We start from the raw sequence: 22,727 nt of genomic DNA, 5'->3' as shown, positions 1-22,727 counted from the left end.
TCCAAGACTCTCCTAGTTTTCCCCCTACCACACCTGCTTTTTAATCTTTGTGGATTTCTCTCCTTTCCTCACTTCATATCCAATTCATTAGTGATTTTTATTTTCCTTTTGTTACCAAGATTTCCTTTTATCTCCAAGATGTATTCCAAGTCCATTTCCTTCTTCCATCTAAACAGCCATCATCCTAGTCAAACTCATCATTTCCTCTCCCCTAATCTACTAAAACATAGCTTTCTCATGGATCTCCATCTTTCATGTCTGTCCCGTTCCCTACAAAGCCAACAAAGTGATTATTCAAAAAGATCAGATTAAGTTTCCACCGTTTATCGTAACACTTTAGATAAAATCCAAATTCCTAATCCTAGTTTACTAAACTGTCTATGATTTGGCCCCTGCCCATTTCTCTGTTCCCTCCTCACTCCCATAAGCCATGCTGGCTCTTTTCTTTTTCTTTTCTTTTTTTTTTGAAATGGAGTCTCGCAGTGTCGCCCATGCTGGAGTGCAATGGCACGATCTAGGCTCACTGCAACGTCCGTCTCCTGGGTTCAAGCTATTCTCCTGCCTCAGCCTCCTAAGTAGTGGGATTACAGGCGCCCATCACCATGCCCGGCTAATTTTGTATATTTTTAGTAGAGACGGGATTTCACTATGTTGGCCAAGCTGGTCTCCAACTCCTGACCTTGTGATCTGCCTACCTTGGTCTCCCAAAGTGCTGGGATTACAGGCGTGAACCACCACACCCATCCCCATGCTGGCTTTTTTCTATCTTTCAATCATGTCAAGCTTGTTTTCACCTAAGGTCCTTTCCTCACTTCATATCCAATCCATCAGTGATTTTTATTTTCCTTTTGTCGCCAAGATTCCCTTTTATCTCCAAGACGTATTCCAAGTCCATTTCCTTCTTCCATCTAAACAACCATCATCCTAGTCAAACTCATCATTTCCTCTCCCCTAATCTACTAAAATATAGCTTTGTGAACTATGTTCACAAAGTGAAAAGAACAAATGTTCATTGTTCTTGAAATTCTCTCTGCCCTGATCTTAAAGGGCTGCTCCTTGTCATTCAGATTAACACTCATACTTCATTAGACAAGTCTTTTCTGAAACCTATCTTTACTAAGTCCCCTCATTTTAAAAGTACGTATTATTAGCTGTTATTTTTTGCCTTGTTTTACTATTGCTAATCTTGCCCACTAGATTACGAATTCCAGGAGAAACAAGGCTCTGCCTGGTTCAGCACTGTATTTCCAATACCTAAATCAGTGCCTGTTATATAACAGATTCTCATTGTTTGTTGAATAAGCAAGTGAGTACACCTAAATCTACAGAATGTCTATAAACCTGACCCAGCCTCAAGGTGACTCAGGAGAAGAGTCAATGAGTCTCTCCCAGTACAGACCCAACTGCACTAAGGAAAAAATGTCTAGAAGCAACCTGATTCTGGGAGGTGGGAGTATCCTAAAAACAGCATGCAGTAGCCAGATTGCCATTCAAAAACTACTATACTTTTTTAGTGCTTACTAGACATATTCTAAACACTGTCACAGGTGCTGGTTGACTGACATACCCATCCACAAGAAGCTTACAAGCTGGTGCCTAGCAAGCAATGAAAGGTTACTCATCCTTCTATTATATAAGTGCTGCATACATATTAAATTACCTGTGTGCAGAAAAGTGGGCCTCAAGTATACAAAAATGGCTAGCAAATAAGAATAGTAAACCTAAATATTTTGTATCTAGCTGCTTACCCATTTCTGCATTAAAATTTTATGTGCCTAATTCAAGTTTTATGTAAGACTATGGTACTATTTTAATGGGATAGTAAGTGTGTAGTTATTAAAGACTTGGCCACATAAAAAGATGTGTGCACCCACATTTATATAAAAAATCTGAAATAAAAGTAAACACATAATCGGCTCACTGCAACCTCCACCTCCCAGGTTCAAGTGATTCTCATGCCTCAGCCTTCTGAATAGTTGGGATTACAGGCATGTAACACCATACATGGCTAATTTTTTGTATTTTTAGTAGAGATGGCGTTTTGTCATGTTACCCAGGCTGGTCTTGAAATCTTGAGCTCAGGCAATCCACTTGTCTCGGGCTCCTAAAGTGCTAAGATTACAGGCATGAGCCACCGCACCCAGCCCTCTTTTGGTAGTCTTGAAGCACCAATTTCATAACAATAATGCATTCTTAGGAGTTCCAGTATGAAGAATGCCAGTATTTTCAACATTGGAGAAATAAGAGGCAATCTCATGGAAAATAAATGAGTTAAAAATCCATTTCCCATTTGCAGTTTTTCTCTTTTTTAAGTATAATCCATCTCTTTGGTTTGGCTTTGGTAAAAGAGTAGAATGTTTGTATATAAATACTGTATAATATATAGCACTCCTTTTGCAATGTTTTTTTATTTAAAAAGTAAGTTCTGGATAAAAGTTCTGAAAAAACTTTCTCATTTCAAAACCAAGTAATTGTTTCTTTTTTTTATTAGATACATATACATAAAAATGATACATAAAAATGAAATCACAAATTGCACAGAAAACCTACCATTCCATAGGCCTGCTGTTGGACCCAGTTGATATAATCATTCCTTATGTCTATCAATTCTTGTACTTCATGTATATAAAATTTATCATACTGTATAATCTGTCCCGTTTTCTCATTTACCTACAAAAGAGAATGTAATTGACATTAAATTTAACCAGTACTCAAGACAGATAAATTTTTTTTTTTTTTTTTTTGAGGTGGAGTCTTGCTCTGTCGCCCAGGCTGGAGTGCAGTGGCACAATATCATCTCACTATAAGCTCCAACTCCCGGGTTCACGACATTCTTCTGCTTCAGCCTCCCGAGTAGCTGGGACTACAGGCGCCTGCCACCACGCCCGGCTAATTTTTTGTGTTTTTAGTAGAGACGGGGTTTCACCGTGTTAGCCAGGATGGTCTCGATCTCCTGACCTTGTGATCCGCCCGCCTCGGCCTCCCAAAGTGCTGGGATTACTGGTGTGAGCCACTGCACCCGGCCAAGACAGAGAAATTTAAAATGTCTAAAGAAAAAAATGCTTTGGGGATATTCTTAGCTAATATTTTCTTCCTACAAAAAATAATTACTGAGTGCTTACTATATGCAAAATGCTAGTTAAGTGCTATGGGAGACCCAAAGATTTGTAAGATGTGATATCTGCATTCAGTACCCCAAAATCTAGAAAAGAAAGACATGTCTTTATAACTACAACACAGTATGAGATATGGATGATTAAAGTATATATGGTATATATAAACTAGATACTATAAAGACTTATGGTTGGGAAATGGGACCTTAATAATAATAGCAGCTAATGCTTGTTAAGTGTTGCTCTGTGCTGGCATCTGATTAGAATAAATTTTAGGAAGTGATATCCGGACATGATGTGAAAAATGAAGAGGATGCAAATTACCACCCCAGAGATTATCTATTAATTACAAAGATAAGAACAAATCTTTACAGTGCAGAGCACCATCTTAATCAAGTGATCTAACTAATCATCACCAACACTGGAACAACGAAATATTATGTTCTTGGTGATATAAATCAACAGGAAGCATACGAATGATCTATGAAGGAAAAATGGTTTAACCCAAATCCAATCAAGTCTCCTAATCTAAATTCTAGGTTACAGGAAATACAAGGGATAGAGGAACAAGTTAAATAAATATTACCATGAGGAAACAATCAGACAAATCCTGATTATGAAACTTTTATAAGAAAACTGGCCAAGAGTCTTCAAAAAGTCAAGGTAGCAGGGATCGAAAAAAAAAAAAAGGAGCTATTCTAAATTAAAAGAGACTACAGGAATTCTGGTACTAAATATGGCGTAATACTTTGTATCAGACTAATCTTCCTGACACTAACAATTATAACTCTAGACAATACATTAAAGAAAACTGCTGTACTTAAAAACACTGAAGATCCACCAAAAGTAGGCAGAAACAGGAATGGACACAAGCAGAGAATAGAGCTCAAGCAGAAAGCAGCAGTCTTAATAGACAGAGACTGAAGCTGCCAGCACAGCCAGCCAGTGAGGAATAAAAAAATCAAAGAAAGGAATCCAGAAGACGAAGCCCCAAAATCTGTGTGCAAACTCCCCCCACATCCTTGGCTAACTCTAAACCATGAATGCACAAAGTAAGACCTGCTAAAAGTAAATAAATAAATAAATAAATAAATAAATAAAACTCAAACCCAATAAACCAAGAGAAAGTACAGCTGAGAGGCTACTCCTTTTTCTTTTTCCTGAGATGAAGTCTCGCCCTGTTGCCCAGGCTGTAATGTAGCGGCATAATCTTGGCTCACTGCAAGCTCCGTCTCCCAGGTTCATGCCACTCTCCTGCCTCAGCCTCCTGAGTAGCTGGGACTACAGGCGACCGCCACTACGCCCAGTTATTTATTTATTTGTTTTTTTTTGTATTTTTAGTAGAGATGGGGTTTCACCATGTTAGCCAGGATGGTCTCGATCTCCTGACCTCGTGATCCGCCCACCTCGGCCTCCCAAAGTGCTGGGATTACAGGCATAAGCCACCGCACCTGGCCAGAGAGGCTAGTCTTACAATAAGAGTTCGAAACAAGCATTTCCAGAGGAAAAGGGGCACATTTCATAACAATAAAAGGATTAATTCACCAAGAAGTCACAACAATCCAAAATAGCAGACCTTGAAAATAAATGAAAGAGAAATCAACAGAACCACCATCATGGTTGGAGATTTTTAACACTGCTCTCATTAACTGATAGAAAAAAATAGACAAAACCAGAAAAAAATAGACAAAACCAGCAAGTATAGATGATCTGAACAATTTAAACCAACTTGCACTCACTGTCATAGAACACTTCACCTAACAATTGTACATGAAATGTTCACTAAGATAGACCAAATCCTGGACCATACAGTAAGTCTTCATACATTTAAAAGAATCCAAAGTATACAACATACGTTCTTTGCCCACAATGCAATTAAACTAAAATCAGTAATAGAAGATTTGGAAAATCCTAGAATACTGGCAATTAAACAAAACACTTGTAAATTACTGAAAACTTTTCTTGAACCTGTAAGAGAGCTAAAGCTACAAGATAACTAAGTAGCCTGAATCCAAGGATCAACAAATGCTTACAAAAGGTAATAAGGTGCCAGAAATGGCTCATTTGTGGCAGGCAGCAAGAGGAAACTACTATTGTCATACAAGCAGAAGTAATATGCTAAAATTTTAAGGATCACTTCAAGCTGAGTGTGGGGTAGCTTGATAGTATGAAACCCAGCAGAGTCCCAGGCAACTGGCACTCACAGCCTCTTGCCCATAGACTGCCACTGGGTACCCATGAAAACAACTGGAAACAAGGCAGAGGGGAAAAAAAAGGAAACAAGGCAGAAGATCAAGAGCCTCTCTCAATGGTACAAGGAATTAGCTGCCATGTGAGAAAGGAACAAAGGCCCGCCACCCTGTCTAGATCCTTCCTTCACACAGAGCAAAAGCCTTCAGCCACTGAGGAAGGGGAAGCAAACCCACGTCTCGTTGCTGAGGGAGGGAAAAACCTTCAATTCCTGGGAGGAAAGGTGACAAGAACAGTCCTAGGCTCAGAATCTTATATCAGTAGGACCAGAGGTCTGCAATTGCTGGGGGAGGGAACAGAAACTGCCACACAAAAAGATCCAAAGCAGTTTGGTTGCCACAGGGAAAAGGGGAGGGAATTCTGACAAAGTTCCATGCGAGGTCCACGCACACATAATTTACCTAAAACCAAGGCTATGCTGTAACAACCAAGAACCATTTCTGTTCCCTCTCCTCTACCAATCTTGAAAGGACTGAGTAACAAGCAACACCAGTTTACAACTGACAAGAGGAAAGAGTGAGAAGAAAATCCCTCTAAGGAGTAGGCATGCAAAGTGGGGCACAAACATTCACAAAAACCATTTGACACTCCACTTCCACCCTAAACACACCGTACTACAGGCCTCAAATTCCTCCAGTGTTAGAGGCCTCAAATTCCTCTAGCATTAGAGGCCTGTAGTGTAATGAAGGTATTTATAACAAATTAAAAATTCAATCCCAGTGTAACCTCTGTTTAATAAACTCAAATCCTTACACTAATACCAGACAGGAGAGGTGTGCCAATTTATAAGCTTTAAACCTACTGATTTCAGTTTCTTACTATTTTATAGATAACCCAAAATTATGAGACATAGCAAAAACCAATTGAACGGGCTGGGAGTGGTGGCTCATGCCTGTAATCCCAGCACTCTGGGAGGTGAAGGCAGGCAGATCACCTGAAGTCAGGAGTTCAAGACCAACCTGGCCAATGTGGCAAAACCCTGTCTCTACCAAAAATACAAAAATTAGCTGGCTGCGGTGGCACATGCCTATAATCCCAGCAACCTGAAAGGCTAAAGTACAAGAATCACTTGAACCCAGGATGTGGAGGTTGCAGTGAGCTGAGATTGCACCACTGCACTCCAGCCTGTGTGACAGAGCAAGACTCTGTCTCAAAAAAAAATTATTAAACTGAACAAAACAAAACAAAAAAGTGTCTAGAGACAAAGCAATCAACAGAGTCAGATTCAGAGAAGACCCAAATGTTGGAGCTAGGAAACAGGGGCTTTAGGAAATATTTTTAACTTAAAAGTAAAAACACACAAAAATTTGTGGGATGCTAATAAATCCAGGCATAAAAGAAAGAAAATCTATAGCATTAAATGATCATATTAGAAATAAAGGTTAAATCAATGATCAAAGTTTCTGCTTTAAGACTCTAGAAAAAAAAAGATCATATTAAGCACAAATCAAGCAGAAGGAAGGAAATGAAGAGAAATCAATGAAAGAGAAAACAGAAAAACACTAGAGAAGAAATTAAAAGCAATTGGGTTATCTGAAAAGATAATAATGAATAAACCTACAGTCAGACTGACCAAGAAAAAGAGATGACACAAATTACCACTATCAGGAATTAAAGAAGAAACATGATTACATACATATCTTGGTAAAACTGACTCATGAAGAACTAGAAAACCTGAAATGTCCTGTATTTATTTTTTAAATTTAATAGGAAATTAAAAATTTTCCCAAAAGAAAACTCCAGGGCCAAAATGGTTTCACTGATGAATTATATCAAACATTTAATAAAGAAGTAATACCAATCTTAACCAAACTTTTTCAGAAAATAAAGAAGGATCATTTCTTAATTCATTTAATGAAGCCAGAATAAACTTGATACCAAAAGCTGACAGCAATATGAGAAATAAAAATTACAGATCAATATCCCTCATGAACACAGATATAAAACCCTCAATAAAACATTAACAAATTAAATCCAATAATATATATAAAGTATAATATACATATAACACCAAGTAAAGTTGATCCCAAGAATGCAAGGTTGGTTTAACATCCAACTATTAATGAATTTCACAATATTTCTGAAAAAAAGGAGAAAAAATATCATCTGTTCATCTCAACAGATGGAAACAACACCTGATAAAATTCAACATCCATTTGTAATAAACACTCTCAGCAAATGAGAAATGGAAGAAAATTTCTTCAAACAGATAAAACCCATCTAACCGCCCCCTACCCCCCATCCCCCACCCCCTGACATTCAACATTATACTTACTGTTAAGATACTGAATGCTTTCTTTCTAAGATTAGGAACTAGGCAAGAATGACCACCATAACCACTTATATTCAACATTGTACTGGAATTCTTAGTTAATAAAATATGCCAAGAAAATAACATGATTGTATATATTAAAAAAGACAAATGAATCAATCTATAAGAGAATTACCAGAACTAAGAATTTATCAAGATCACAGGGTAAAAGGCCAATACTCAAAACTCAATTTATTTTCTGTAGGCCAGGTACATGGCTCATGCCTGTAATCCCAGCACTTTGGGAGGCCGAGGCAGGCAGATCACCAGAGGTCAGGTGTTTGAGGCCAGCCTGGCCAACATGGTGAAACCCCGTCTCTACTAAAAATGTTAAGAATTAGCTGGGCGTGGTGGTGGGCACCTGTAATCCCAGCTACTTGGGAGGCTGAGGCAGGATGATCATTTGAATCCAGGAGGCAGAGGTTGCAGTGGGCCAATATCTCACCATTGTACTCCAGCCCAGGTGACAGGAGTGAAGCTCTGTCTCAAAGAAGAAGAAGAAAAAAAAAGGCTGGGCAGTGGCCCACGCTGCTAATCACAGCACTGTGGGAGGCTGAGGTGGGCAGATCACCTGAGGTTGGGAGTTCGAGACCAGCCTGACCAACATGGAAAAACCTCATCTCTACTAATAATACAAAATTAGCCAGGCATGGTGGTGCATGCCAGTAATCCCAGCTACTCGGGAGGCTGAGACAGGAGAATCGCTTGAATCCGGGAGGCGGAGATTGTGGTGAGCCGAGATCACGCCTGCACTCCAGCCTGGGCAAAAAGAGTGAAACTCTGTCTCAAAAAAAAAAAAAAAAAAAAAAAAAAGAAGAATTTCTCTGTACTAGCAACAAATAATTGGAAAATAAAATTTTTAAAAAAAAATCATTTACAAGATCGAGACCATCCTGGCTAACACGGTGAAACCCCGTCTCTACTAAAATACAAAAAAAACTAAAAACTCGGGAGGCTGAGGCAGGAGAATGGCGTGAACCTGGGAGGCGGGGCTTGCAGTGAGAATATATGATCCGGCCACTGCACTTGGGCAACAGAGCCAGACTCCGATCATTTACAATAGCATCAAAAACATAAAACATTTAGGAATATATTTTTGAGAAAGAGAACGAATAAAATTTTTAAAAGAATACGCAAAATCCTTGAAAACTACAAAGCACTGCTGAGAGAAACTGAAGAGTCATTCACTATGTTCACGAATCAGAAAGGAGTAGCAAGACTCAACAATCGCAAAAAACAAAATTTGACTGGACTCTAGTTATTTAAAAAGCAGTAATATAAACAACATTTTTGCTATAAATGAGGAAATCTGAAATATGAATGCACAGATAGATGATATTATAGAATTATAGTTAACTTCCTTAAGAGAAATAATGCTACTGCTGTTACACAGAAAAATGCCTATATTCTTAAGAGATGAAATATGAAGTATTAAAGGATGATATCTACATTTTTCTTTCGAATGATTCATGAAAAAAGAATACACACACAACATATATAAAGCAAATGTGACAGTATGTTAACAACTGCTGAATCTAGAATGGAGGGCACACAGGTTTTAATTATATTTGTTTTCAATGTTTCTGTAGGTTTGAAGATACTGCAAACAAAAATCAAAAAGGAAAGTGAATGGAAAAGATTAAAAAAAAAAAAGGTTTGAAGGAGAACATTCTGGGCAGAGAACAGCATCAGCTAAGGAAACAAAATCTGCATGTAACTGCCCCCAGCTAAACTGCTAAAGAGAATGAGAGGCACGGGGAGCAAAACTGGATTCAACATGCAGTTGGGAAATAAGCTGACCTCAATCCTCTCTAGGTTAGCCAACCTCAGCCAAGGCTCAGGCTAAAACAAGGCCAATCCTGTAGGAAATAGATTGCGCATCATTGCATGCCAATGAGTTCTGGCATGTTTTGTTACAGAATGTTACTGTGGCAAAAGCTGATACGTGGAGAAATAAGGTTTTAGATTTAAAAAGTAACAGAATCAGTTGTATTTTATGAATAATATTCTGCTGAGTGAGGTATAGTTAAGAATAAGTAGAGAGGCTGGCAGTAGGATTAGGAGACTGCTAAAAGATTTAAAGTCTCTAAATAAGAATGCAGAGGTCATGGCAGCTAATGGATATGGAAAACAAGAGAAGAGTCAAAGACAACTTCAATATTTCAACCCTGGGTAAGAGTAATTTTAAAAATTACCATACTCAGGCTGGGCACGGTGGCTCACGCCTGTGATCCCAGAACTTTGGGAGGCCAAGGTGGGCGGATCACGAGGTCAAGAGATCGAGGCCATCCTGGCCAATATGGTGAAACCCCGTCTCTACTAAAAACAGAAAAATTAGCTAGGTGTGGTGGTATGTGCCTGTAGTCCCAGCTACTCGGGAGGCTGAGGCAGAAGAATCGCTTGAACCCAGGAGGCAGAGGTTGCGGTGAGCCGAGATTGTGCCACTGCACACTAGCCTGGCGACAGAGAGAGACTCCGTCTCAAAAAAAAAACTACTGTACACACACACACACACACACACACACTCAGAGTGAGGAAAACAAGACAAACCTTTCTTAGTTGAAAGTAATGGCAGGACTGTCAAGTCACTCAAGAGAAACATTTGCCTCAAAGACATAACTGACAGTAATTTTCCTTAAAGGAGACAACTAAAGCTGTGGGTGAGGGAGAGGTAGAAAGTAAAACAAAAGGAGCCAAATGCAGACCCTACGGAGATGTTGCACTTAAGAGAAGAAAAACCACCAAAGAAACAAATAAAGTTGATCTAACATTTACAAACTAAACAAAACTAGCTAACTTTCCATTGAAGAATAACAAAAGTAACTATATAATTTGTGAACAGTCACATATACATTAAAACTAAGCAATATCTGAAAGGGAACAAAATGAATCACTCAGTAACTATATAAATCTAACCAGACAATGCTGGTGTCCAAATAGGTACTCAATAAATATGAGATGGATGGATGGACAAATAAAACTTAAGAGATATTACCTATAGTTCTTACTTCTAATGGCACTTTAAAAGGATTGGTCTATATCTGTTGCATTTTCAGTGAGATGTATTATGCTTATTGTTAATTTTTAGTAAAAATAATGGTTTATATAATTTTCATGTTTTAATGGTTTATATAATTTTCATGTTTTCCGAACTTTTGCCCTGAAGTATTCCTAATAGAAAAAGAGAACAAACACATATATAACACCATTACCCTACCTCCTTCCATGGAAGGGGGTAGAGGACTGTCAGGTCTTCAGTATGCATTATCAAGAAGGGAAGCTAAAATGTTCACTATAATTCAGACTCTACCTTAAAATTCACTCAAATTTGGCTGGGCGCGGTGGCTCATGCCTGTAATCCTAGCACTTTGGGAGCCGAGGTGGGTGGATCATGAGGTCAGGAGTTCGAGACCAGCCTGGCCAAGATGGTGAAACCCCGTCTCTACTAAAAATACAAAAATTAGCCGGGCATGGTGGCACATGCCTGTAGTCTCAGCTACTTGGGAGGCTGAGGCAAGAGAATCGCTTGAACCCGGGAGGCAGAGGTTACGGTGAGCCAAGATCATGCCATTGCACTCCAGCCTGGGCGACAAGAGTGAAACTCCGTCTTAAAAAAAAAAAAAAAATTCAAATTTTATGTTCCAATAATAAAATTATAAAAGCTATCATTAAAGTAGACTTCACATATATTATCTCATTTAAACAGTCCTATGAAATGTATACTATTATTATGATCATACAGATGAGTATACTAAGGCTTAGCATTTAAGAAAGTAACCAAGGTCACATAAGTAACAGAGCCAGAAATATAACACATGCCTAAGACGCTTGCATTTTTTTTTTTTTTTTTTTTTTTTGACAGAGTCTTGCTCTGTCGCCACCTCCCAGGTTCAAGCAAGTCTCCTGCCTCCTAAGTAGCTGGGATTACAGGTGCCCATCACCATGCCCAGCTAATTTTTTGTACTTTTGTGGAGACGGGATTTCACCATATTGGTCAGGCTGGTCTGGAATTCCTGACCTCAGGTGATCCACCCACCTCAGACTCCCAAAGCGCTGGGATTACAGGTGTGAGCCATTGCGCCCAGCAACACATGCATTTTTGACTCACTATATGACTGTCCAATTTGCTTGATCCTGTGGCTTAGCACTGAAGGTACAAATAATCCAACTTAAGAAGCATACATTTAATAATACTGCTTTTATTTCCACAGTTGATATTTTTATCTCCTCTAATTATTGACAAAAGCACTTTCAGTTCTTTTTTTCTCCCACTGTTTTGATTGCTTTATATCTGTGGCCAGGATACTCATTTGGGAGAAACTGACCAGAGTTGTACTACTATTACTAGCCTTCAAACAAAACAAAGACACCAAGTTTATATATGGAGACCAAAATCTTCATCCTAGAAGGGGTTGTCAAACTACAACCTGTGGGTCAAATGCTACCCGTTGTGTTTTTTTTTAAGTAAATTTTGCTGGAAAGCAGCCACTCCCATCCATTTACATGCTATCCACAGTGGAGCTGAGAGTTGACTAGTTGCAACAAAAACTGTATGGCTCACAAAGCATAAAATATTTACTATACGGTCCTTTACAGAAAAAGTTTGCAGGTCCTACCCTGAAGTCTTTAGTATTGTGCTTTAATCAATTGAAATAATTAGTCAAACTCTTTCTACTAAAAAAAGAAAATACACAGGATAGTTATACAAAAAAACACAATGGCTTTCCCCTCTCCAATATTTATGTTTATACATATACAAACTAATTTTTAATCACATTGGATTCTAAAATTTAGTGCCTCTTGCAGAAAATGATTCACATCCCACTGACCTCTGATATATATTTTTGTTTATCTTACTTAAAATGTAAAAGTGAAGCCACAGTTTCGATTCCTAAAAGCAAACAGGGGGAAGAGGTGAAGCAATATGGCAAAATGGAAAGCTCCACCGATCGTCCGAGCTTCATGGACACCAATTTAACAACTATCTACACAAAAAAAGCATCTTCCTGAGAACCAAACATCAGGTGAGCACTCACAGTACCTGGTTTCGACTTCATGTTGCTGAAAAAAGAGATATAAAAAGATATAAAAAAGTCTTGAATCACCAACATCACCCCTCTCCCAGCCCCTGGCAGTGGCAGTGTGGTGCAGAGAGCATTTCTGTGCGTGAGGGAGAGAAAGAATGCAGCAATTGTGAGGCAGTGAGCTTAACATTGCTCTGTTATAGCAGAAAGTAAAACTGGATCAAATTTAGCTGACTCCTGTCCGCAGAGGGAGCATTAAAATCCAGCCCTAGCCAGAGGGGAATTGTGGATCCCAGTGGTCAAAATGTGACTTCCTGCAAGCTTCACCATGGCAGGCTAAAGTGCTCTGGGGCCCTCAATAAACTTCAAACATAGTGCAGGCCACAAGGACTGCAACTACTAGGTGAGTCCTAGTGCAGAACTGGGCCCAGAGCCAGTGAACTGGGGAGGCGTGCGACCTACTGAGACACCAGCTAGGGCTGTTAAGGGACTGTTGGCATTACCCCTCCTTTAACCCAAAGCTGCACAGCTTGGGGCTCCAAAAGAGATCCTCTCCTTCTGCTTGTGGAGAGAAGACGGGAGGGAAGAGTGCGGAGAACTTTGTCTTACATCTTGGATACCAGCTCAGCCACAGCTGGATAGGGCACCAGTCAGAGTTGTGAAGACTGCTTTCCAGGTCGTAGCTCCTGGACAACACTTCTAGATACACAATGGCCCAGAAGGGAACCCACTGCCTCGAAAAGACTCAGTCCTGACAGCTTTCATTATTCTGTTAACTGAAGAGCCCTTGGGGCCCTGAATAATCAGCAGCAATACCCAGGTACTATGTACAAAGGCCTTGGGTGAGCCTGAAACTTCCTGGCTTCAGGTGAGACTCAGCACATTCCCCATCATGGCAGCTATGGGGCAAGACTCATGCTTGAGAAAAGTGGAGGAAAAGTAAAGGGGACTTTGTCTTGCACCTTAGGTACCAGCTCTGACGTAGGAGGGTGAACCAATTCCAGAAGCTGGTTCTTAGATGGCATTTCTGGACCTGTGCTGGGCCAGAGGGTAAGTCCCATGCCAGGCAGCATTCACCACAAGCTGACTAAAGAGCCCTTAAGGACCACGAGTGGTGGCTCACGCCTGTAATCCCAGCACTTTGGGAGGTCAAGGCTGGCACATTACCTGAGGTCAGGAGTTCAAGACCAGCCTGGCCAACATGGAGAAACACTGTCTCCACAAAAAATACAAAAATTAGCCAGCACAGTGTCACACGCAGCTACTGGGGAGGCTGAGGTGGGAGGACTGCTTGAGCCTGGGAGGTAGAGAGTGCAGTGAGCTGAGATTGTGCCACTGCACTCCAGCCTGGGCAACAGAGCCAGACCTTGTCTCAAAAAAGCCCTTAGGGCTGGGCGTGGTGGCTCACACTTTAATCCCAGCAAATTTGGGAGGCCAAGGCAGGCGGATCCTTGAGGTCAGGAGTTTGTGACCAGCCTGGCCAACATGATGAAACCCTGTCTCTACTAAAAATACAAAAATTAGCCAGGCATAGTGGTGCAGGACTGTAGTCCCAGCTACTCAGGAGGCTGAGGCAGGAGAATCACTTGAACACAGGAGATGGAGGAGCTGAGACTGCATCACTGCACTCCAGCTTGGGCGACAGGAGACTCAGTCTCAAAACAAAAACAAACAAACAAACAAACAAAAAAAAGCCGTTGGGCCTCAAGGAAACATTGGCAGTATTCTGGCAGTACTCCCCACAGGCCGCTGGTGACAGTGGCCAAGGGGAGGTCCGGGGGTGTTCCTCTGCCTTTGCAAAGGGGAGGGATGAGTGGGAAGGACTGTTTTGTGGTTTGAGTGCCAGCTCAGCTGCAGTACAATAGAACACCAGGTAGACTTCTAAGGATTTTCACTCTAGTCCCTGGCTCCCAGACAGAACCTCTGGAGTCACCAAGGGCCTAGGGAAACTATCTGCCCTGAAGGGAAGGACACAGGGCAGGCTGGCTTTGCCACCTGGTGATTGTAGAGTGCAGCACCTTGAGTGAAGATAGTCAGTAGCCAGGAAGTGGGTTACAGCAGGCCTTGGGTGAGACCCAGTGCACTGCTGGCTTCAGATCTGACCCAGTGTAGCCCCACTGGTTGTAGCACGGCCATAGGGGTGCTTGTGTCACTCCTCCCAAAGCTCCAGGTGCCTTAGAACAAACAAAGTTTGTTTTGGAAAAAGTAAGCAAAGAGAAAGAACAACAGTCTTTGCCTGGTAATTCAGAGAATTCTTCCAGATCTTGTCCAAGACCATCGTAGTACCTTTATGACGAGTCTGTCAGAACCACAGAGTTACTGGGTGTAGGGTGCCAACTAAAGCAGATACAGCTTCTAAGCGATGACAACATCCAGGTCCTTCTGAATATCTGGAAAGCCTTTCCAAGAAGCACGAATACACACAAGTCCAAACTGTGAAGACTACAATAAATATGTAACTCTTTAATGCCCAAACAGAGAGGAACATCTGTTAAGTTATCAAGACCATCCAGGAAAACATGACCTCACCAAATGAACAAAATAAAAATAAGGCACCAAAGACAAATCTTGGAGAAACAGAAACACGTGACCTTTCAGACAGGGAATTCTAAATAGCTATTTTGAGGAAACTCAAAGAAATTCAAGATAATACAAAGAAAGAATTCTACCAGATAAATTTAACGAAGAGATTGAAACGATTTAAAAGAATGAAGCAATAATTCTGGAGCTGAAAAATGCAACTGACATACCAAAGAATGTCTCAGAGTCTTTTAATAGCAGAATTGATCAAACAGAAGAAAGAATTAGTGAGCTGAGGAGACAAAAGAAAAATGAATAAAAAACAGTAAGGCATGCAAGGCATGCCTTCAGAACTTAGAAAAAAGACCCGAAAGGGCAAATCTAAGTTACTGGCCTTAAAGAGGAGATTGAGAAAGAGATGGGGTAGAAAGTTTATTCAAAGGGATAATGGCAGAGAATTTCCCAAATGTAGAAAAAGATACCAATATCCAAGTAGAAGATTGTAGAACACCAAGCAGACTTAATTCAAATAAGACTCTTTGAAGATACTTAATAATCAAACTTTCAAAGGTCAATGATAAACCAAGGATCCTGAAAACAGTAAGAGAAAAAAAACAAATAACATACAATGGAGTGCCAATATGCTGGCAGCAGACTTCTCAGTGCAAACTTTATAGGCCAGGAGAGAATGGCATGACATATTTAAAGTACTGAAGGAAAAATTTATCCAGTAAAATTATCCTTCAAACATGAAGGATAAATACTTTTTTTTGAGATGGAGTTTCACTCTGATTGCCCAGGCTGGAGTGCAATGGTGCGATCTTGGCTCACCACAAACTTCGCCTCCGGAATAGTAATCAAAACAGCATGATACTGGCATGATTCTCCTGTCTCAGCCTCTCAAGTAGCTGGGATTACAGGCATGCGCCACCGTGCCTGGCTAATTTTGTATTTTTAGTAAAGATGGGGTTTCTCCACGTTGGTCAGGCTGGTCTCGATCTCCTGACCTCAGGTGATCCACCCGCCTCAGCCTCCCAAAGTGCTGGGATTGTAGCGGTGAGCCACCACGCCCCACCCTGAAAGACAAATACTTTCCTAGACAAACAAAAGCTAAGGAATTTTATCAACACTAGACCTGTGGAACAAGAAATGCTAAATGGAGGTCTTCAATCTGAAAGAAAAAAACATTAATGGGCAATAACAAGATCGTCTGAAGGTATAAAACTCAATAGTAAACAGAAAAATACAGAATATTACAACACTGTAAATATGGTGTGTAAACTACTCTTAAGTAGAAAGACTAAATGGTTAACCAATCAAAAATAACAACTACAACAACTTTTCAAAACATAGTGTAAGATATAAACAGAAACAATTTTTAAAAAGTTAAAAAGCAGGGGTACAAAGTTAAGGTGTAGAGTTTTCATTAGTCTTCTTTTTGCTTACTTGTTTACACAAACAGTGTTAAGTTGTTATCAACTTAAAATAATGGGTTATAAGATAGTATCTGCAAGCCTCATGGTAACCTGAAACCAAAAGCATACAACGAATACACAAAAAATAAAAAGCAAAAATGAAATCATATCACAAGAGAAAAATCACTTTCACTAAAAACAAAACAGCAAGAAAAAAAAGAAGAGAAAACTGCAAAACAACCAGAAAATGAATAACAAAATAGCAGGAGTATGTCCTTACTTATCAATAACATTGGATGTAAATGAACTAAACTCAAGAATCAAAAGACATACAGCTGCATGAATAGAAAAATAAGACCAAATGATCTGTTGCCTACAAGAAACACACTTCACTTATAAAGACACACAGACTGAAAACAAAGGGATGGAAAAAGATATCCCATGCCAATGTTAACCAAAAGGGCAGGAGTAGCTACCATATCAGAGAAAACAGATTACAAAACAAAAGTATAAGAAGAGACAAAGAAGGTCACTATATGATGATAAAGGGGTCAACTCAGCAAGAGGATATAATAATTGTAAATATATATGCACCCAACACTGGAGCACCTAGACATACAAAGCAAACGTTATTAGACTTAAAGAGAGAAATAGACCTCAGTACAGTAATAGCTGGAGACTTCAACACTACACTTGCGACACTGGACAGAGATGTACCGGACAGAAAACCAACAAAGAAACATCAGACTTAATCTGCACTACAGACCAAATGGACCAAACACATACTTACAGAACATTTCATCCAATGGCTGCAGAATAAACATTGTTCTTAGCACACGGATCACTCTCAAAGACAGATGATATGTTATGTCATAAAACAAGTCTTAAACCATTCAAAAAAACTGAAACAGGCCAGGTGCAGTGGTTCATACCGGGTAATCCTAGCACATTGGGAGGCCAAGGCAGGTAGATTACTTGAGGCCAGGAGTTCAAACCCAGCCCGGTCAACATGGCGAAACCCTGTCTCTACTAAAAATACAAAAAATAGCCTGGCGTGGCCTGTAATCCCAGCTACTTGGGAGGCTGAGACATGAGAATCACTTGAACCTGGGGGGTGGAGGATGCAGTGAGCCAAGATCAGGCCACTGTACTCCAGCCTAGGCAACAGAGTGAAACTCCATCTTGAAAAAAAAAAAAAGAAAAGAAAAACTATGAAAGAAATTGAAGAGGACACAAAAAAATAGAAAGATATTCCATGTTCAATATTGTTAAAATGTCCATACCACTTACAGCAATCTATAGATTCACTGCAATCCCTATCAAAATACCAATGACATTGATCACAGAAATAGAAAACACAATCCTAACATTTACACAGAACCACAAAAGACCCAGAAGAGTCAAAGTTATCTTAAGCAAAAAACAAAACTGGGAGGAATCATATTACCTGACTTCAAATTATAGTGCAAAGGTATAGTAATCAAAACAGCATGGTACTGGCATGAAAACAGACACATAAACCAATGGAACAGAATAGAGAACCTAGAAACAAATCTACACACCTAAAGTGAACTCATTTTTGACAAAAGAACCAAGAACATACACTGGAGAAAAGACAGTCTCTTCAATAAATGGTGCTGGGAAAACTGAATATCTGTATAAAGAAGAATCAAACTAGACCCCTATCTTACTATATACAAATCAAATAAAAATGATTAACGACTTAAATCTAAGACCTCAAACTATGAAACTACTATAAGAAAACATTAGGGGAAACTCTCCAGGACACTGGTCTCAGCAAAAATTTCTTGAGTAATACGCCACTAGCACATGCAACCAAAGCAAAAGTGGACAAATGGGATTACATTAAATTAAAAAACTTCTACACAGTAAAGCAAATAGTCAACAAACAGAATGCGAGAAAATATTTGCAAACTAATCATCTGACAAGGATTAATAACCATAATATATAAGGAGCTGCAACAATTCTATAGAAAAAAATGTAATAATCCAATTTAAAAAATGGACAAAAGACTTGAATAGACATTCTTCAAAAGAAGACATAAAATACTAAACAGGTGGCCTGGTGCAGTGGCTCATGCCTGTAATCCCAGCATTTTGGGAGGCTGAGGAGGGTGGATCACCTGAGCTCAGGAGTTCGAGACCAGCCTGGGCAACAGAGTGAAACCCTATCTCTACTAAAACACAAAAAATTAGCTGGGTGTGGTGGCATGAGCCTGTAGTCCCAGCTACTTGGGAGGCTGAGGCAGGAGAATTGCTTGAACCCAGGAAGTGGAGGTTGCAGTGAGTCAAAAAACAAACAAACAAACAAAAAACGGGCATATGAAAAGGTGCTCAACACCATTGATCACCAGAGAAATGCAAATCAAAACTACAGTAAGATATCTCACCCCAGTTAAAATGGCTTTTATCCAAAAGACAGGCAATAATAACAAATGCTGGCAAGGATGTGGACTAAAGGGAACCATCATACATTGTTGGTGAGAATGTAAATTAGTACAACCATTACGGAGAACAATTTGGAGGTTCCTCAAAAACCTAACAATAGAGCTACCACGTGATCCAGCAATCCCACTGCTGAGGACCTACCCAAAATAAAGGAAAACAGTATATCATAGAGATACTTGCACTACCAGATTTATTGCTACCTGTTCATAACTGCCAAGATTTGGAAGCAATCTAAGTGTCCATCAATAGATGAATGAATAAGGCTGGGCACAGTGGCTCATGCCTGTAACCCCAGCACTTTGGGATGCCAAGGTGGGCAGATCATGAGGTCAGGAGATCGAGACCATCCTGGCCAACATGGTGAAACCCCGTCTCTACTAAAAATACAAAAATTAACCGGGTGTGGTGGTATATGCCTGTAATCCCAGCTACTCGGGAGGCTGAAGCAGGAGAATTGCTTGAACCTGGGAGATGGAGGTTGCAGTGAGCCGAGATTGTGCCACTGCACTCTAGCCTGGTGACAGAGCGAGATTCCATCTCAAAAAAAAAAAAAAAAAGAAGAAGAATAAAGAAAATGTGGTATTTATACACAATGGAGTACTATCTTGGCCAGGCTTGGTGGCTCACACCCATAATCCCAGCACTTTGGGAGGCTGAGGCAGGTGGATCATTTGAGGCCAGGAGTTCGAGACCAGCCTGGCCAACATGGTGAAACCCCATCTCTACTAAAAATACAAAAAATTAGCCAGTTGTGGTGGCAGATACCTGTAGTCCCAGCTACTCAGGAGGCTGAGGCAGAGAACTGCTTGAACCTGAGAGGTAGAGGCTACAGTGAGCTGCGATCACACCACTGTACTCCAGCCTGGGTGACAGAGCAAGACTCCATCTCAAAAAAAAAAAAAAAAAAAAAAAAAAGACATTCCTGTCATGTGCAACAATATGGACAAAACTGGAGGACATTATTTAAGTGAAATAAGCCAGGCACAGAGATAAATATCGCATGTTCTCACTTATTTGTAGGATGTAAAAATCAAAACAATTTATCTAATGGAGACATAGAGAAGAAGAATGGTTGCCAGAAGTGGGAAGGGTAGTGGGGAGGCAGGGGCATGGGTGAGGTTGGGATGGCTAATAGATTAAAAAAAAAAACAAAACAAACAAACAACAACAACAACAAAAGAATGAATAAGACCTAGATTTTTCTTTTTTTGCGACAGAGTCTCACTCTATTGCCCAGGCTGGAGTGCAATGGCATGATTTCGACTCACTGCAACCTCCACCTCCTGGGTTCAAGCAATTCTCCTGCCTCAGCCTTCTGAATAGCTGGTATTACAGACAAGTGCCATCACGCTCAGGTAATTCTTGTAAGTTTTAGTAGAGATGGTGTTTCGCCATATTGACCAGGTTGGTCTTGAACTCCTGACCTCAAGTGATCCACTGGCCTCGGCCTCCCAAAGTGCTGAGGTTACAGGTGTGAACCACCACACCTGGCCAAACCTAGGATTTGATAGCACATCTCATGTACCCCATAAAGATATACCTACTATGTACCCACAAAAATTAAGAATTAAAGAAAAATTAAAGAAACGCAACAAGTGTTTGTAGTTTGTGTATCTTGCTGATACGATATATAAGTTTTTGAAAATAAATGTTAATGTTAGAATAAAAATAATTTATTTGCATGGTAGGTAAGGTTCAACAAGCCATCATTTTCTCTAGGAAGTCTTTCTTAGTCCTTCATAGTTACATGCCCTTCCAAGTGTTCTCATAGCACTCTGCATTTTCCCTAATCTAGTACTTACCATGCTGTAACATAAAGACCAAAAAGTTTATACAATCTCTCAACACTGTAAGCTCAACAAGGGCAGAAATCACGTCTTTTCTTTATCACGACATCCCTAATATCTAATATAATAATAAGCACATAGTAGGCACTCAATATTTGCAAAATGAATTTTAAAAAGAAGTCACATGGTAGAAGTTCAAAACAACTTATATGTTTAGGATTATTGCCTAAATGTACAAAATAAAATCTATGTAAGTTTGATTATAACACTTATTTCACATTTTAATTAAAGTTTAGTATTCTTGCTTTAAAACCTCAGTTCGAGGGTGGTTATAGTGAGTATGTTTTATCTGTTTGGTTTTATTTAAGGGTTCTGCATAAAATAGTTTGAAAATCACTGATTTAGATCAGCACAAATATGTAGCAACTAGGCTAGACAGACCAAGTAAGGCTTCTCTTTTGGCATACCAGCATGTCTATAATGTCTATAAGTGGAACTCAGAAACTACTAAATAACCCAATTATTTGCCAGTAAACTCATTTAGCTGACAATACATCCATTCCTGACAGCAGGTACCAAAGGTATTTTCTTATGATGCCATTTGGAGAACTGAAAACGATTTTTAATTCAAAAACTTTCCAAAGGACATGACATATGGGAGGAACAAGTGCATCCATAAATCCTGAAATGAATAGGGAACACAAAGTCCAGTTCTCTAGTTCATAATTATGCTCCAGGGTTAGAGAAAGAAGAATACTGAGGAAATTCCCCTTAATTCTTAACCACAGAGCAGAGGGAAGGAATATAGGCAGCTGTCAGATACAAGGTGTCTTTGAATAAACAAGTTTTGATAGTAATAGCTTTCTTGAATGATACAAATGAATCGTCCCTCATAGTTCGTATCTACAGATACCTATTTATGGCAGAGTAGGATGAAGCAAAGTTTCCTCTAAGGCATAGAAGAAAGGTAATTCACTGCTCTAAAGCCTCCCAAAAAGAGATGCTTAAGAAAGTCATACCAGTATCATACTGCTTTTGACTAAGTAACTACTGCAAACAAGAACTCAATTTCCTCCTAACCCAATACTTTCTTCAAGTCAAAAGTAGTGGTTTTCCATCCAAATGGTGGTGGTAACAAAATCACTGTCTTATGAATATATAATAACTTACGTATACTGTATTATTAATTTTTTTGAGACAGAGTCTCACTCTTTCACCCAGGCTGGAGTGCAGTGGTGTGATCTCAGTTCACTGCAACCTCCACCTCCTGGGTTCAAGCGATTCTCTTGCTTCAGCCTCCTGGGTAGTTGGAATTACAGTCATGCACCACAATACCCCGCTAATTTTTTTTGTATTTTTAGTAGAGACAGGGTTTCACCATGTTGGCCAGATTGGTCTCGAACTCCTGACCTCAAGTGATCTGCCTGCCTCACCACCAAAAGCGTTGGGATTACAGGCGTGAGCCATCATGCCCAGCCCATATTGTATAACTTAAACAATACATAAATCTTGGAAAACTATCAGGGCTGGTATTTCAATCCTTAGAGATAATTCTTCATTTGCATATGGGATAAAGAAAAAGACTTCTTCAAAATCACAGTGGTAGGAAGCAACACAGAGGGGTTAGAAATATGGTCTTTTTGATTCCTAGTCCAGCACCTATAACATACTACATGTGATCTAGAATATGAACTTCTAGCTCTAGGAGCATAAAATAAAATCAAACCCCCTCCTAAACAGATTATACTACTATATCTGCTAATATAAGAACACTAGTAACAGCAGGGACTTTGCAGAAGATTTGTATTTGTATTTCAACTCTACTACTTACTTTGATG

At 39.7% G+C, this 22,727-nt stretch overlaps 1 protein-coding gene across 8 annotated transcripts in view; it reads right to left on the bottom strand.

Moving 5' to 3' along the window:
- HERC4 (HECT and RLD domain containing E3 ubiquitin protein ligase 4) overlaps positions 1-22,727 on the bottom strand; it is a 151,274-nt gene that overhangs the window by 44,948 nt on the left and 83,599 nt on the right. For all 8 annotated transcript variants that reach the window (XM_050804706.1, XM_050804712.1, XM_050804709.1 and 5 more), the window contains one exon: positions 2,551-2,670. In XM_050804706.1, the coding sequence (XP_050660663.1) occupies positions 2,551-2,670 (120 nt within the window). The remainder of the gene's footprint in view (positions 1-2,550; positions 2,671-22,727) is intronic.

Source organism: Macaca thibetana, chromosome 9 (genome assembly GCF_024542745.1).
Source record: "Macaca thibetana thibetana isolate TM-01 chromosome 9, ASM2454274v1, whole genome shotgun sequence".
Classification (NCBI taxonomy): Eukaryota; Metazoa; Chordata; class Mammalia; order Primates; family Cercopithecidae; genus Macaca; species Macaca thibetana.
Note: the sequence above shows the minus strand (reverse complement) of the source record. Positions and strands in the feature narration are given on the sequence as shown.